We start from the raw sequence: 15,103 nt of genomic DNA on the forward strand, positions 1-15,103 counted from the left end.
CTAATTTTAAGATTTTCGTAAAAAGTTCATATGAAAATGGGTCCGCAACGGCCACAACCAAGACAAGTTAAAAAAATGTATAGTAAAGTTCCATAACCCTGAGATCTACGAAAAAACTTCCTTGAACACATCTAGTGAAGATACAAGTATTTAAGACTGTATACCTACAGTTTTTTATAGAGAATATTTCTTATTTTTTGCCCACTTTAGTTTTAGTTAATACATGGATCTGATGGAAAATGTTAAAGATCAACATGAAACCAAATTATTAAATTAAAAATATGTCATTCCCAAAGTTCTTTGTTATGAAGCATTGAAAAAAAATACCTAATTGTATGAACCTAGAAATAAAAATCTGTCTTATAATTTTTTTTAGAATCAATACTAGAATGACTAATCATATTTTTGATCCCTTTTTAAGGAAAAATACTTACTCTACAAGCTTAACATTAGTTTGTATTTGTAAAAATAATACGCAGAAAGATTTTTTATAAATTTCAGTGAAAGTAAAACCGGAAACAATTTATTACCAGAATTCATTTTATGTTATCTCTGACATATTGAATAAGTAATTCACATATTTAATTCCAACTATTTCTGATATATTCGTGTAAATGTAATTAAATCCACGCTCAATCGCTTTCTAATTGGCAAAAATAATCCATTACCCAGCAAATTACTTCAATTAAAGCGCTTCGCGATTACATAAAAACTAACAGCTGCAACTAGAAATTTTATGCAAATATATGTAGGTACATTTGACCATATGCCTCCGGCAAGTCAATGTAATTACGAATTCTCAATACTTTTACTTTTTGGCAAGTAAAAAAAAAACAAAAAAATAAATAAATGAAAAACAATGAGACTACCGGGAGGTCACAGTTGCATAAAATGTAGGCCTAGACGTAGACAGAAGTCTTTTGCGGCTCTGGTAATGTCAATACGTTATGTAATATTAACATTTGCCATATTTTAAATATCTCCGTAATTAAATTTGAACAGTATTCGAAAAAGATGTTCAAATACCAAATAATTAATTTGTTACGACTTTTAATTGGGACAATTTTTTGTATTACCTACTTATTGATATTACCACAACTAGACGGGACATCCTAGATAGAAGTGTTCTGTCATTGAGTTTTGTCACTTTTTCACTTCATTTTCTATTACTTATAATATCTCTACTCCTCATTCTAATTACGAGAATTAGCCCAGAAGTCGGAGACTTGTGCGGGAGAGGAGGCGGCATATTATTATTACGCAGGCCGCATTTGCGCCCAGGAACGACTTATGTTGGTAGGCCCTAACCACCATTCAGTGCAGGAATGAGGGAAACCTGGAAAACCTCATTAATTAGGGGGGTGGTCAAATGCCAGCCGGTGTCAATCTCTCACATTGACCCAAGCCAACATTCTTCCACCCTACCATACCTGCACAGAGGGCGCCAATCCTCCGTACAAGTATAGATAATCTACGGTCACCGGCCGCGGGATTCGAAACCCGGGCAGTTCGACACATCCATTTAAGTACTGACGCCTTAAACCGTGCGGCTATCGACCGGCCTAAGACGACTTATTTATTTAAAACTCCATTTAGTAACTTGTAGACAAATATGAAGTTTTCCTGAATAAAAACAACAGTTTTTATCTCATTGTCAGTTTATACGTTATAATATACATTTTTATTTGTATAATCGAATACAGCAAACCAGAAAATTCTAATTTTTTAGCAATCTCTCCCTCTCTCTTTCTCTCTCTAAGAAGTTACAAATTAGTTGCAAACAAAAAATCTATAAAAAACAAAATTAGAAGGAAAACAAAACTCCAAAACGTAGAAAAAAGATCTCTAAAAAACACCTTACATAAATATGTGCTGACTCCAAATTTGCGAAATCCATAAAAAAAATGTTTACACTTTTTAAGACAAGCTAAAATATGTCAAATTTGTAGTACACATGTACTTGAGACACTTCCAAAACTTCGACAGTCTAGCGAGCATATTATTATATTATATATTTTAAATAACCAACTGCAATAGCATATACAAAATAAAATAACCATCAGGTAATCTACCTATAAGTACGTACCTACCCGTAAACCTATCAAAAATTTTAAAACATCGATTATATTTCCTTGCGCGTTCATGGCATTATCCCAAACAAGAGATACTATTACGCTTATGGTTATTATTAAAATTACAACACAATACACAACCATCAATTAAAAACACCACGTAGGTATAAATATTTAAATTAAATCATTCTTCTAACTATGAGAATAAAAACAAGAATCCACACAATCAATCATATAGGTAGAAGGTAACGGTTGTAACAATCAAAACAAATGCAAACGCAGAGTGCAGTGACCATCTCTGCTAGTTTTTTACTCATGTTCTGTGCATAACAACACACAATCACATAATTCATGTTCTCAGAAAAAAAATCAACAATCGAGTAATTTCATTGCACAAATTATTTGTTATGTATAAACACTGTATGCACTGTGGTGCATTGTAACGGCTCTATTGCTAATCTAATTAAAAATACATGCAATCTTTGGTACAAAAAACACATTCACCTGTTTGCCGGCCTCCCAACTTCAAACATCCACTAAGAAAACAGAAAAAAAACAAACTAAAACCACAACAAACACGGTCCTGCACTGAAATAAACAAAACTCAAATCAAAACAAATCGCCGGTGTTTGCAAACCAAAACAACCCGTAACGCAATCGGTTGCGTGATCACTTGAATCCTAGCTCGGCCCCAGGATTTTCTTCGATCAAAACATCAACACATGTTCGGACGAAAGTCCGGGGAACAACAAATACTTCCTCTACCATGTACAAAGTCGTACTATGGCGGGTTCGTACGCGGCGGCGTAACGCGTGACAGCGGCTTGCGCTGCGCCCTGCGCCAGTGTTTTGATCGAAGTGGAAGTGTGTGGTGAGGAGTGCGCGTGCGCGCGCCCTCGCAGCACACCTTGATTTTGGGGTGAGGAATGAAGTAAGATGACGTCGATTTTTGATGGATGTTTGAGAATTTTTTGGGAATTACCTATGAAGCGTTTAATATTATACAATTGTGCAGGTAATGCAATGTTTAATGGGTGTCTGTTACTGTTTAAATTAATGTTTTCTCCTGCTCGTGAGTTATATTCAATGCAGAGGAAACAAACCTGATTAAATCGGTTCGTAGATTTTATGGTTGGAAACAATTCAGTGACGTCTATATAAAATATTCAATAATGAAAGATAGATCACTTGTCACTTTATTTGTAAAATTCCGTTACAAAGAAACTCATCAATATGTTATGTCTTTCTCGAGTTTTCTCGTCTTCGAATGGTGGAAATAATTGAAATTTAGTAAATTTACAGTGGCTTTTGCTATTGGCTTTACAAAGTCCTTAGCTTTGTATCCTGACACGCCATCTAGTACACAAAAGTTATATTATACAAATTAATAATATAAATTGTATAAAGTTATGAATGAATCTTTCAAGTAAAAAAAATCAAAGCACGCGGAAATGTACCTATTTAGAAAACTTTTTGTTTTGATAAAAAAAAATTAAATAAACAGCAAAAAAATTAAGGGAGCAAAAAATTTTTTTTAATGATTTTTGAAACGCTGTAATTTCAGGAATAATGATATCGAGAAAAGAAAAGAAGCATCTTGAAGCTTGAAGATTCTAGTTTTGAAATCTTGAGATAAAAAAATTTTTTGAGCAACATTCTCGTTGCAATTAAAAGGAATAATATAAAGCAAAAATTTTACAATTTTTTTTTTCCAAACTGTCATGCGCTCAGAAAACTTTTCTGGCTTAATCAATGCCAGGGTCATTTAGCGTGACTCTTCAGCTTCAATTTGCTTTTTTTTTATTTTCTGAACGATTATTTCTCATACCGAGATATCGGCTATTGAGTGAAACATTATTTTTTTTTTATCATCGATATCTCATAAATTAATGATCCTGATCCTATAGCGAATGGAAGATGGGTTTTGGAAACTTGAATCAATCCTCTTCAAGAGCCTTTTGGTATGTTTGAGAAAAAAATATTGTACTCTATTAATTTGAGGAAGTCCAAAAAATGACTGCTGTTTTAGAAAATCGACTTTGCTGCGAATTTTGCGAAACGTACTAATGTTTGTAAGTTTTTTTTTAGCTCAATACATGCCCATGAGGCCCGTAAATTTTGAAATCGATCAGTCAAACCGTTTCCTTTTCTTGAATCGTCAGTTTTATAAAAAATTATAGAAGTTTATTGCTTGTTTTTGCGTTATTTTTCTCACAATTTCGGGTTAAATACTCATCAAATACCGAAAAAATAAAAAAATAAGAATTTTGAAAAAAAATCAAATTTTTAAAAATTTTGTGCGTTATTTTTGTCACAACTTCACATTGAATATTTATCAAATGTCGGAAAAAAAATTGTACAAAGATTTAATTTTCTTTTAATGCAAAAAAATTTGGAAGTTTTGAAAAAAAATGTTTTTAAAGCTTGAGAACTTTTGAAAAATTTATCAATAAATCGTACAGCGATGCGTGTAAAATAAATGCATGAAGTTTTATTTGGGGATATTAATTTAAATGAATGAACTGAATGAAAATTGAACAGAAAATTCAGTATAATTTTCTGAATATTTTAAAATTAAAAAAATTCAAAATTTAATTTTTTTTTAATTTCAACATTTGGCCATTTGAAATATTGAAATTATATATTCGAATACATTAGGGATATTCGAATTTTAAAAAAATAATGCAAAAAAAATTTGAAAAATTAAATTTTTTTCAAAATTTCGATATTCAACGCGAAAAATAAAACAATTTTTTTTTCATCTCAATCATCATTAATTGATGTTTAAGGAGCAATAAACCTCCTTCCTGCTTCTTTAATTTTTTATAAAACTGATGACTCAGGAAAGGAAAACGGTTTCGTCATCTACAAACATTGGTACTTTTCGCAAAATTCGCATAGTCGTCGATATTTCGAAACAGCAGAGAAAGTAATTTTTTTTGCAATTTTTCAAATTAATGCGAGTATAACAAAAAAAAAATTCTCAAACATACCAGAAGGCCTCATATTGACGGTCTTTCAAAAATCACAAAAAAAAAAATTTTTTTAGCTCAATACATGCCATAAAAATTTGGAAACTTTCCTGCTCCCTTAATTTTTTTGCTGAGTGTATGAACAACCTTTTTTATTTTTGCGACAAAATCGGGAAGAGGAGTGAAATATCAAACCACGAAACTAAATATAAAGCTTTAATAATTCATTTTACATCAATTTAACATGATACACTTTTCAGTTAGACACTACAAACTCGAATAAAAAAGTAAAAAATATATTAAAAAGCATTTTGATATAAATTAATAAATATCACACAAAGCTATCATCTAAAATTTTGTTATTCATACTTAAAAAAAACATTCAGCCTATGTAATGTTGGACACAAACATAAAAATAAGCTTTAAATATAAATGTGCATATCACATATTTCATTTATTTCTACAACCAAAAAAGCTGCCACTGTCAGAAACCGACATTCTAGGTTCAAAAAACCTAAGCTTAATTATTTTTACTAGAAATTTCTATAGTATAATAGTCACTTTTTTTCAGAGTATATAGTGTGGGATTTATTTTTTAAAAATGTGTAATTGGCTACCTAGCATTCATTCGGCTGTACTATCATTGTCAGTGGCATACGCAATGTGGGGCTTTGGGAGTTAAAATGTCAACCTCCCATAATGAGTAACTTCCATAGATTTTTTACCTTGAAAAAAACAAGGATATCTGGCATTATACCGATACTCCAGTCGAATTAGATCATAAAACATGAAAATTAGGGCGGCCCAAAAATAACGAATATTTTTTTTTTCGTGTCTCGTGAATATGTTAGTTTATCATGTTTCAAGAGCCCCCTCAAAAAATCAGCTCAAAAAATTTTTTTTAGAAGTCGCTCAAAATTTTTAAAAATTTCCAAAATCGTCAAAAATTGAATTTTTTTTAACTTTTTTCTCGTTATTTCATCATTTTCTAGGTTGAAAAAATCTCGATTCTGAAAATTTTAAATCGATATTTTAATTTCTAAAGGTCACTCATAATTATTTTAGCTGTATTAACATAAACTATTAGAGATACAGGGTGGCCCAAATTTTAAAAAACTGAAACAATGTTTTACTGAAACATTTCTTAAAATGTGGTATCAAAATTCTTGAAATTCAATTAATAAACTGGAAACAAGTGTTTTTTTAGCTGTAACTCACGTTTATAAAGATAATTTAAAGAAATTTGGTTTCTGGGCTGGTGTCATGGTGTTCCCTAGCTTTCAGTATACCGGGTGTTTCTGAGTTGAAGCGATAAAAGCCTAGGGGAGATTCCCCTCAGCAAAATATGTAAAAAGTTCATATGAACATGGGTCCGCAAGTGCTGCGTTACCAAGATACGGGGTGATTTATTAAAATAGTTTAAAAAAAAACGCGTTAGCCGATTTGAATAAAATTTTTGCAGTTTTAAAAAAATTATTGACGGTCGGTTTTGGTGTGCAGCAAATAAAATCCTCTCTCAACGGAAAAATTAAAGTATTTTATTGAAAACAAAAGAATAAGCGTTCGCTGGAGAGTCGTCGTGGTGTGGAGTCCCTCGCAGGTATAAGTATTTGGTCCTTGGCGCCAATCTGCCGTGATCCTCTTCCGGGAATAATATCCCGCGTTACACCTTATTTCTTGTCGCTTGCAATGGGTAGACCGGTCCGGGTGGCATTAGACTGACGCTATTGACGTAATACTTAAAATGGAGACATGTATACCCATATTATCATACATCAACTGAACCGATTAGATTTGATCCAAAATTTTCAGGGGCAAACCCAGCGAGCAAGTCGTTTTTTTGTAGGTTCTCGAAAACGAAGCGAGACACTAAAGAGAGTTAAGAAACACAAATGCACTATTTTTAGTGGGTTTATCTAAATATTACATAAAAACCGCAAAAAAACTACAGGGTGATATTCTTTTCTACAGAAAAAAAAAATTACTTGCTCAAATCTAATTAGTTCAGTTGATGTATATTAATGTGGGTACACATGTCTGCAAGCGGCCCATTTTAAGTATTATGTCAATAGCGCCAGCCTGACACCACTCGGACCGGTCTACCCGTTGCAAGTGACAAGAAACAATGTGCAACGCGGGATATCGTTCCTGGAAGAGAGGACCACGGCAGATTGGCGCCAAGGACCAAATACTTATACCTGCGAGGGACTCCACATCATAACGACTCTCCAGTGAACGCTCGCCCTGACAACACTTATTCGTTTCTTTTCAATAAAATACTTTTATTTTTCCGTTGAGAGTGGGTTTTATTTTGCTGCACACCGAAAGCGACCTTCAATAATTGTTTTAATAAACCGTAAAAATTTTATTCAAATTGTTTTTTTTTTAAAAACTCAATTTTTTAAAAACAATTAACACACTGTATCTCGGAAACGAAGCACTTACGGACCTAAGTCCATATGACCTTTTTTACTTTTTTACTTTGCTGAGCAGAATCTTCCCTAGGCCTTTGTTACTTCAACTCTGACACATCCGGTATAATATCAGAAAATTTTAGTGTTTTTCCTTGAAAACTCCCGAAAAGTCACCTTTTTCGCAACCTCTCAAGTGGCGTTACCACTTAATAGTTTACAATATCAATGTTTTTTTTTTCTGTTTTGGTGGCTAAATTTCTTTTATCGACATTTCAGACTGCGCTGGAAAAACAATTCAAAATCTCGATTCCCGCCTATGCCACCGAAAACTATTATTCGAAAAAGCATTAAAATCGCGTCACCACCTCCAATAATTCGAATAAAAACACCTAAATTTAATAAACCGTCTCTCTACATCCACCGAAACCCACTCTATTCCCCGGCCAAATTCAACGGCTTATCCTCGCCCGCTTCCTGCCCGCCCATGAACGTCCCGCCATCCCCCATTCCAATACTCAAGTCTGTTGGCGTGTCAGAAACATTCTCCGACGCAGCGCTGCCCTTCGAAACGCTCAAATCCAACATCGACCCCGAATAGTCCATTTTGGGCATCTTCGCCATCCTATCGCCCAGATCCCCTTGCTTCCCCACGCCGTATAGGTAATCGCTCAGGCTGGACTTTCCGATGCTCAGATCCGGCACGGAGAAGTCTTGTTTGCCGCTCGAAAGCTTGCTGAGGTTCGAAATGTAGTCCGTCATGGAGTATTCCTTGCCGATCTTCGACAAATTTAAGTCCGGCATGGTAAAGTCCATCTTGCTCTTCAACCCGAGGATGTCCATGGAGTAATCGGAGGGTTTCGAAGGTTTTATGTCCGTGGGGATCTTCAATGGGGTAGAAGAAGACGAAGAGTGTGGTTTGTGGTCGGTTTTCGATTTACCCGTTATCGGACTGCTCGTAGACAACGGTTTTAGTAATTCTTGCATTTTGAACAAGTTTGTTTGCAGGAACATGTTATTCGCCGCTAGGGTGCTGTGCGCCATTGGATCGGGAAGTCCTAGGAGGCTGCTAGCGCTGGGAAACTTCCCGGAATTGAATAAAATACTGGATATGTCAGTCGGAAGCATCAGATTCGAACTCAGGCTCACGGGGGTGTTTAAATTGGGTAAAAGTTGGCTGGATTTGCTTACGTTCGGTATCGACAACAGCGTCTCCTTCTCGTCAGACGAAATACCCAGTTGCTCTCGGATAAAACGCCACAGAGTGGTCTCGCTTTCGTCCCGAGGGAATTTCGAGATCAGGGTGCTTTTTAATTTGTCGATGTAGCAAGTGGTGCCCAAGTAACGCTCATTGAAGTTCACAAAATCGTTTTCTTTCCTGTAATACTCGACGCACTTCATCATCTCGTCTTTGATGTTCGGGGTGAGTATGGAGTCCTGTATAACGCTGTACGACATGAGCATAGGCCGGCCGTACTCGTTCGGTTTAGTTTCGGGGGGCGGGATCACCCAGTAAGCGATGATGCTGGACTCCAGCGAGGCATTCTCGTAGTTGTACGGTGCTGAAAATGTCCAAAATATGTTTCACATCATTAACGCACCAGTAATAACAGTAACACAAAAAAAAATTGTTGTACTTTTCATGCGACATAAGTTATCCGTAGTATTTTTACCTCCTGATCACGAATCTGGTATCAGAATTGAGCTATCACATCACAGGAATTTCCTAACCTCAAAAAACAGGTCAAAAATAGCAAAAATTCACAAAAAATTGCTAGGAAAAATAGAAAAACTTTTTTTTCTATATTCAAATGTTCATTTATATAGCTAAGACCCTGCCGAACGTGAATTAGCGGTCAGAATTGATGGTTCTTTTTCTAACCTCAAAAAAAAAAACAGGTCAATTAAGGTCAGATATCACGAATTTTCAAAAAATAATAAATTTGCGCCAAATTTGGTATACGGGGGTTTTCGGGGTCGCTGATCACGGATCCGAGGTCAATTTTGCAAAATTCAGGATGGCGGATCCAAGATGGCTGACCAAATTTTCAAAAAATAACAGATTCGCATCAAATTTGGTACAAGGGGGTTTTCGAGGTCACTGATCACAAATCCGAGATCAGATTTACAAAATTCAACCCGTGAATAGATCTTTTACAGAAAAAAGAACAAGATATAGCCGAAAAAAGTATGTTAACACATGATTGGGTACTCAGGTTGTAAAGTAAAATATTACAAAATGAATTTCGCAATTTTGACCTAGAATACGTTATTTTTTGATAATTTGGTCCGCCTTCTTGAATTTTGCAAAACTGACGTCGGATCTGTGATCAGCGACCCAGAAAACCCCCGTATACCTAATTTGGCGCGAATCTGTTATTGTTTGAAAATTCATGATATCTGACCCGTTTTTTTGAGGTTAGAAAAAGAACCATTAATTCTGACCGCGCAAAAAAAACTTTTGTATTTTTCGTAGCACTTTTTCATGAATTTTTGCAATTTTTTACCTGTTTTTTGAGGATAGGAAATTCCTGTGATGTGATAGCTCAATTCTGACACCGGATTCGTGATCAGGGGGCAATAATACTACAGATAACATATGTCGCATGAAAAGTACAGACAACTTTTCTTTTTTTGCGTGGCTGTGTAATCGGCCCAATTTCGAAATTGATTTTTGCACAAACAAGTGTTGTTTTGACTGCCTTTATTTATAATAATTATAGGTTTATTCAATTAAATCGGATTGTAATCCCAATTTTTCTGATCAATACATTGTTTTACTCACATCACTACGTTATTAATTGAGAAACATAAATTTGACGATACTGAAATCGTACTCAGATACAGATAAAAGAACACCGATTGATAAAACATTAATATCCAGCTTCAAGTATAAGTCGTTGATGTGAAGCCATTATTAGAATAGTGCCTATTAATTTTCCCCGTTTGTTTTTTTTTAATTGATTTTGTTCTTTATTCTAAGTTTTTCTCATAAATTGGTGTGATTTAATTTAACTGTGTATCTCAAATAATGACAGGAATAAAAAAAATCGCTCAGAAAATACAAGACCACAGTTTAAATCAAACAGACATGTCATTAAAAATGTCTATATTAGTGGTGTTACTGAAAGAGAGTAATTTAAAAAAAAGCATCAAAATCAGATAAGACATTCCCAACAAAATCAACTTTGAATTTGGGGCCTATTTTTAGCGATACATTAATTGTGTCTTGGAGTTTATTTACACAAATAAATCAAAACAGAAAATTTATTAAATTTTGATACTGTGCAAAGCAGACGATTCTTTATACAGGGTGTCCCAGAATATGTGGGCAATCTCTCGGATTTATACAGGGGATGTTAAACATGACAAGTCCCTATAAAAATTTTCCTAAAGGTCCCCCCTATCGATTTTTTTTTATAGCTTTTAAAATACTTTGTGTGATTAAATTATTTTTTAATACAATGGACAACAGATAAAACTCCTTAAAAATTGACCCCTGAAAGAAATATGTCATTTTTTTACATCCTTTAAGATAAAGGCACAGAAATAATATTTTTAGATAACTTAAACCTTAAACTAAAAAAAGGCACTCTTGGTTGATATCGATAAAATGAACTGTTTCCGAGAAGAAATATTTAATATGTTTTTTATTAAATCCGTAAAGAAAAATAAAAAAATTTCTTCTGACTATCTAAAAAAAAAACACTTATTTACATTTGTTTTTTTCTAAAAATAATTGTATTACACAAAGTATTTTAAAAGTTATTTAAAAAAATCAATTTTCAGTCCTTTGTATAAATCTGAGCGATTGCCCACATATTCTGGGACACCCTGTATGTTGACAAAATGTGACGACATATTGAATATCTGTAGGCGAGATATAACCTACAAAGTGTATTATATCTTAAATGTCACTGTTACTCAACACCTACTGCCACAAAGCATTACTTTGTATGTACTAACAGAGAGCGACCTACTAATTCATAGGTAGTATAAAAACAAAACTAGTGTTGCACTAAGCGAAATAAAGGTTTCAAATAATGATATTGTAGGAAACATTTGAGATAAGGTTCTTTCCTACAAATTCTTACAGCTGCTTAACTGGGAATTTTTATTATATGACCTAATTTTTACGTTTAGTGTGTTATATTCTAATGCATGCATGTGAACGAATTCGATTATTTTAAAGGAAATAAATACCTAATTCGGAAACCATTCAATGTATCGTAACATATAACGTGTAAAGGAAAAACTGACAGTAGTATGTCACTGTTGGCTCAAGCGGAAAAAATATACTTGGACGAAACTAAAGATAAGAAAAATAGGGCATATTTTAGCTCTCTAAAAAGGCTGGTACAGCAAAATATGTTGTACTTTTCACTGATACGTTTTTGAGAGAACCACAGAGGTCATTTTAATGATATAAATACTCGTATATGCTAAAGTCCATTTTTCACTAGCAACAATCCGAGACATTGGTAAGTTTAGTCATAAAATTATCGACAGGTAAGCTTTGTTTCCTGTGAATCGCGAGGTAGCAAAAATTGACCGCAAAAATCGCCCGTTTTTTCACAATTCGCAGAGAACTAAAGAAAACAGATAAAAATATGTTTTTGGTCTCAAATTACTCGTAAAAAATTAAGATGAGCATAGCTTTTAGTTTTTTGAAAGATTTATTCTCATGACTGTAATAAGCATGTTGGATTAGAAAATCTACCCTTAAGCGCGCTCAGGGGGTGGAATCATCCACAAAAATAGAGAATATCAGAAATAATTGTAAAGATACAAAAAAAATATATTAAGATAATTCACATGATAATAGTTTTTAATTGGTAATATTCAAATTCTTCATTTTTCGCATTTTTTCAACCCCTAAGTAGGGGTGATTTTTAAAATTTTAAAAATACTAAAAGCTATGCTCATTTCAGTTTTTTACGACAAGTAGCTTGCGACAAAAACATATTTTTATGTATTGTTTTAAATTCTCTGTGAATTGTGAAAGAACGAGCGAAAATCACAGGTTTTTTGCGGTCACTCTTTAGGCTGAAGTTCTCGTAGGAAACGAGCGTTGTGGACGAAGTGCCCAATGCTGCACAAAATTTTCGCAGCCTGTAAGAATTCTGGACGGAAAGGGAACTCGGGAAATGGCGTCGATAGTTCGCCTGGTAGGAATTTTGGACAGAAAAAATTTTCGAAGAATTTGCAAAATTTATACTTGACTTGAGATAGTTTGGGCAGGTAAAATTTTAAGACGGACTAGATAAAGAAGTCAGTGCGGGGCTCACCGATTCAAAAGTTAAGGTAAGTCTCTTTCTTCGTCGTGAGGTTTTTTCTAGTGCAGGGCACTAAACGGGTTTTTTGGGGTTTTGAGTGATAGTGACTTGTTATTTCAGTCCAATTTCTGATTAAAAAAAAATTGGATGCACATGCAACATCATGTGATCAGAAACGTTAATTTTGTATAAAAAACTCCACCTAAATCTTAAAATTTATTCATTCTTCACTAATACCGTTTATGGAATAATTAATTATTATGGCCTTTGTTTCGTGTGAAAAACAGCAATTTACAACTAAATGTATCGAAATTTAGATACATTTTTTATAATTAAATAAATTAATGCAATGCATTTGCGGTAATTTTTTACAAATAAATTTTCAAATAACCGGCAAAGCGTAAATGCAGATTTAAGAGAAGAGATAAATCGTTACGGAAAATTAAACATACACTTACAAATAATTATTCCGACACAGGGAGTGTAATTATTGTCCGACGTTCCTTTCATTTTGATCTGATAATCTAACTGGGCATCTACGTCCCTCAAAGTGGGAGCCGCTGCTGCAAACGGATGGGAATGGTACCACCCGACTAGAGTCAACTTTTCTCTGTCGATCGCCTTGGATATTTCCAGTTCGACCTGTTGAGCGTTCTCCCTGTCCGTTTTGGTGCAACGGCAGGGAAAGGCGTGAGTTATCTGCAAATCTAAAAAATACGTGAGAGAATTACTTGTTACATTCAATTAGGTACGCCTTACTGTGAGCGTTTACGTCCCAGTAGCCGGCTAAGTAACCCGATACCTCGGATTTTGTCAAGTGGCAATGGAAATCCATTAACAGTGCGGCGTTCGTCGAAAGAGAAACCAGGAACGGCTGAATTTTGCCCAGATTGGAAAAAGGTACGCAGTCGATCATAGTATTCGCATCACTAAAAATAAAACTCACCTTATAAATCGCACCACGTTCACAAACACTCAAAACTTACTGCGTCAAAGTCCTATTGGCAATCGTGTTGTGTTTCACAACAATCCTTTGATACATCAGGGAATTCGACATGTTCTTCTGCAGTAACTGCTCCAGATTTATACCTAGAAAAAGACCTTCTTTTGAGAATTACACTGAAAATAAAAAAAATACACCTATACTAACTTTCTTTCTCAAGTTTTTCCTCTTCTTTCTTCTTTTTGTACCACACGTTCTTGTATGCATCCAGTTTTCTGCCTTTGTATTTTACAGATGCCCAGCCGCAACCCGATTTCTTATCGGGGTTGATAAATCGTTTACAAGCTATGGCCCAAGCACTTGGAGACGCAAATACCACGTCGGTTTCTTGGCTTTTTATTTTTCCGTCTCCTAGAAGATCTCCAACAAATCTTTGCCCCTAAAATACACCACACATTAAAATCTAGACGCTAAACATGTTCTTATCCTTACGAGATACTCAATAGTCATAGTACCAGGCCCAGGCTCTAGGATACCTGCAGACAATAACATCTGCAGGGTAACTGTTCTGTTATTAGATTCCTTGCCGTGTAACTGCTTATTGTGACCTTTTCCATGGTCCCCATCGACGTCCTAAAACATAGATAATCTAAGCGGTTCCAAAACTAAAGGGGACAAAATCTAAAAATTGGAAAAAGGGGAACAAAACATGTGAGTGTGTTAGTCAGACAAGTAGGTACTTATAATACCTAAACATAAAAAAACCATAAGATATAAATATTAAAATCTGCAAACCGGGACATGCAATTAGCAAGCTATGAAACAAATCACAACTCAATTAAAAACAAAAGAAACCTCATCAAATTCTTCGTTATCTTCCGTTTCTTCTTCTGGGTAATTGTTTTCGTCGTCGTCATGGTTTAAATTAGTACTATGACCTAATAATGCTGCTTCAAGTTGAGACTGCATCTTAAGAGAAATAAGTGTTAATAGAAATGCAAATAAAATTATGATAAAAAGTACTATCACCTCAGAGAAGCCAAAGCTTGTAAAATAAAAGAAAATATAACCTTAACCTCAATTCACTACTATAAACGATCTGTTGTATATCAAATTACTTACCTCTGATTAGCTTTCCCCTTGGCAATTTATTCAGGATAATTTTTACACACCTTTTATATTTACTGGTTAATTTTTGAGTCCCAAATTCATCGACGTCTTGATATCAACAATTCATTCCCGGAAAATGTCCAAAATATAAATGGAATCTTAAGATATTTTTGTCAAACGATCTTTTTCGAAATTTTTCCTTTCATGTTTTAATCTTGAATTGTCTTGAATGCTTCTATTTATTTGTTTATTTATTTAAATAAAACCAACGCCTCAACTACCCCGAAAATGACATCTGTCAACAGTGTCAATTGTCAAA

General features: G+C 34.3%; 1 protein-coding gene across 3 annotated transcripts; it reads right to left on the reverse strand.

Moving 5' to 3' along the window:
- Positions 1-7,436: 7,436 nt before the first annotated feature.
- Positions 7,437-15,052, reverse strand: LOC108904523 (MPN domain-containing protein CG4751-like). 3 transcript variants are annotated; one of them, XM_018707117.1, is made up of 8 exons: positions 14,797-15,052; positions 14,530-14,643; positions 14,167-14,307; positions 13,882-14,113; positions 13,718-13,820; positions 13,491-13,660; positions 13,190-13,438; positions 7,437-9,017 (listed from the first exon to the last, which is right to left on the reverse strand). In XM_018707117.1, exons 2-8 carry the CDS (start codon positions 14,641-14,643, stop codon positions 7,891-7,893), a joined length of 2,136 nt encoding a protein of 711 aa, XP_018562633.1. In that variant the 5' UTR covers positions 14,797-15,052; the 3' UTR covers positions 7,437-7,890. The 3 variants fall into 3 exon arrangements, with proteins under 3 accessions (XP_018562633.1, XP_018562632.1, XP_023310841.1); XM_018707116.1 differs by having other exon boundaries at positions 13,718-13,832; XM_023455073.1 differs by lacking the exon at positions 14,530-14,643 and having other exon boundaries at positions 13,718-13,832.
- Positions 15,053-15,103: the final 51 nt, after the last annotated feature.

The sequence above is a fragment of the Anoplophora glabripennis genome, unplaced genomic scaffold (assembly GCF_000390285.2).
Source record: "Anoplophora glabripennis isolate ALB-LARVAE unplaced genomic scaffold, Agla_2.0 scaffold112, whole genome shotgun sequence".
NCBI classification, from domain to species: Eukaryota; Metazoa; Arthropoda; class Insecta; order Coleoptera; family Cerambycidae; genus Anoplophora; species Anoplophora glabripennis.

Coding starts and splice junctions, on each gene's coding strand:
- LOC108904523 (XM_018707116.1), bottom strand. CDS start 14,643: ATGCAGTCTCAACTTGAAGCAGCATTATTAGGTCATAGTACTAATTTA. Junction 14,114..14,166: donor CTATGACTATTGAGTATCTC/GTAAGGATAAGA, acceptor GGTGTATTTTAG/GGGCAAAGATTTGTTGGAGA. Junction 9,018..13,189: donor CTGTGTCGGAATAATTATTT/GTAAGTGTATGT, acceptor GGACATTTTCAG/CACCGTACAACTACGAGAAT.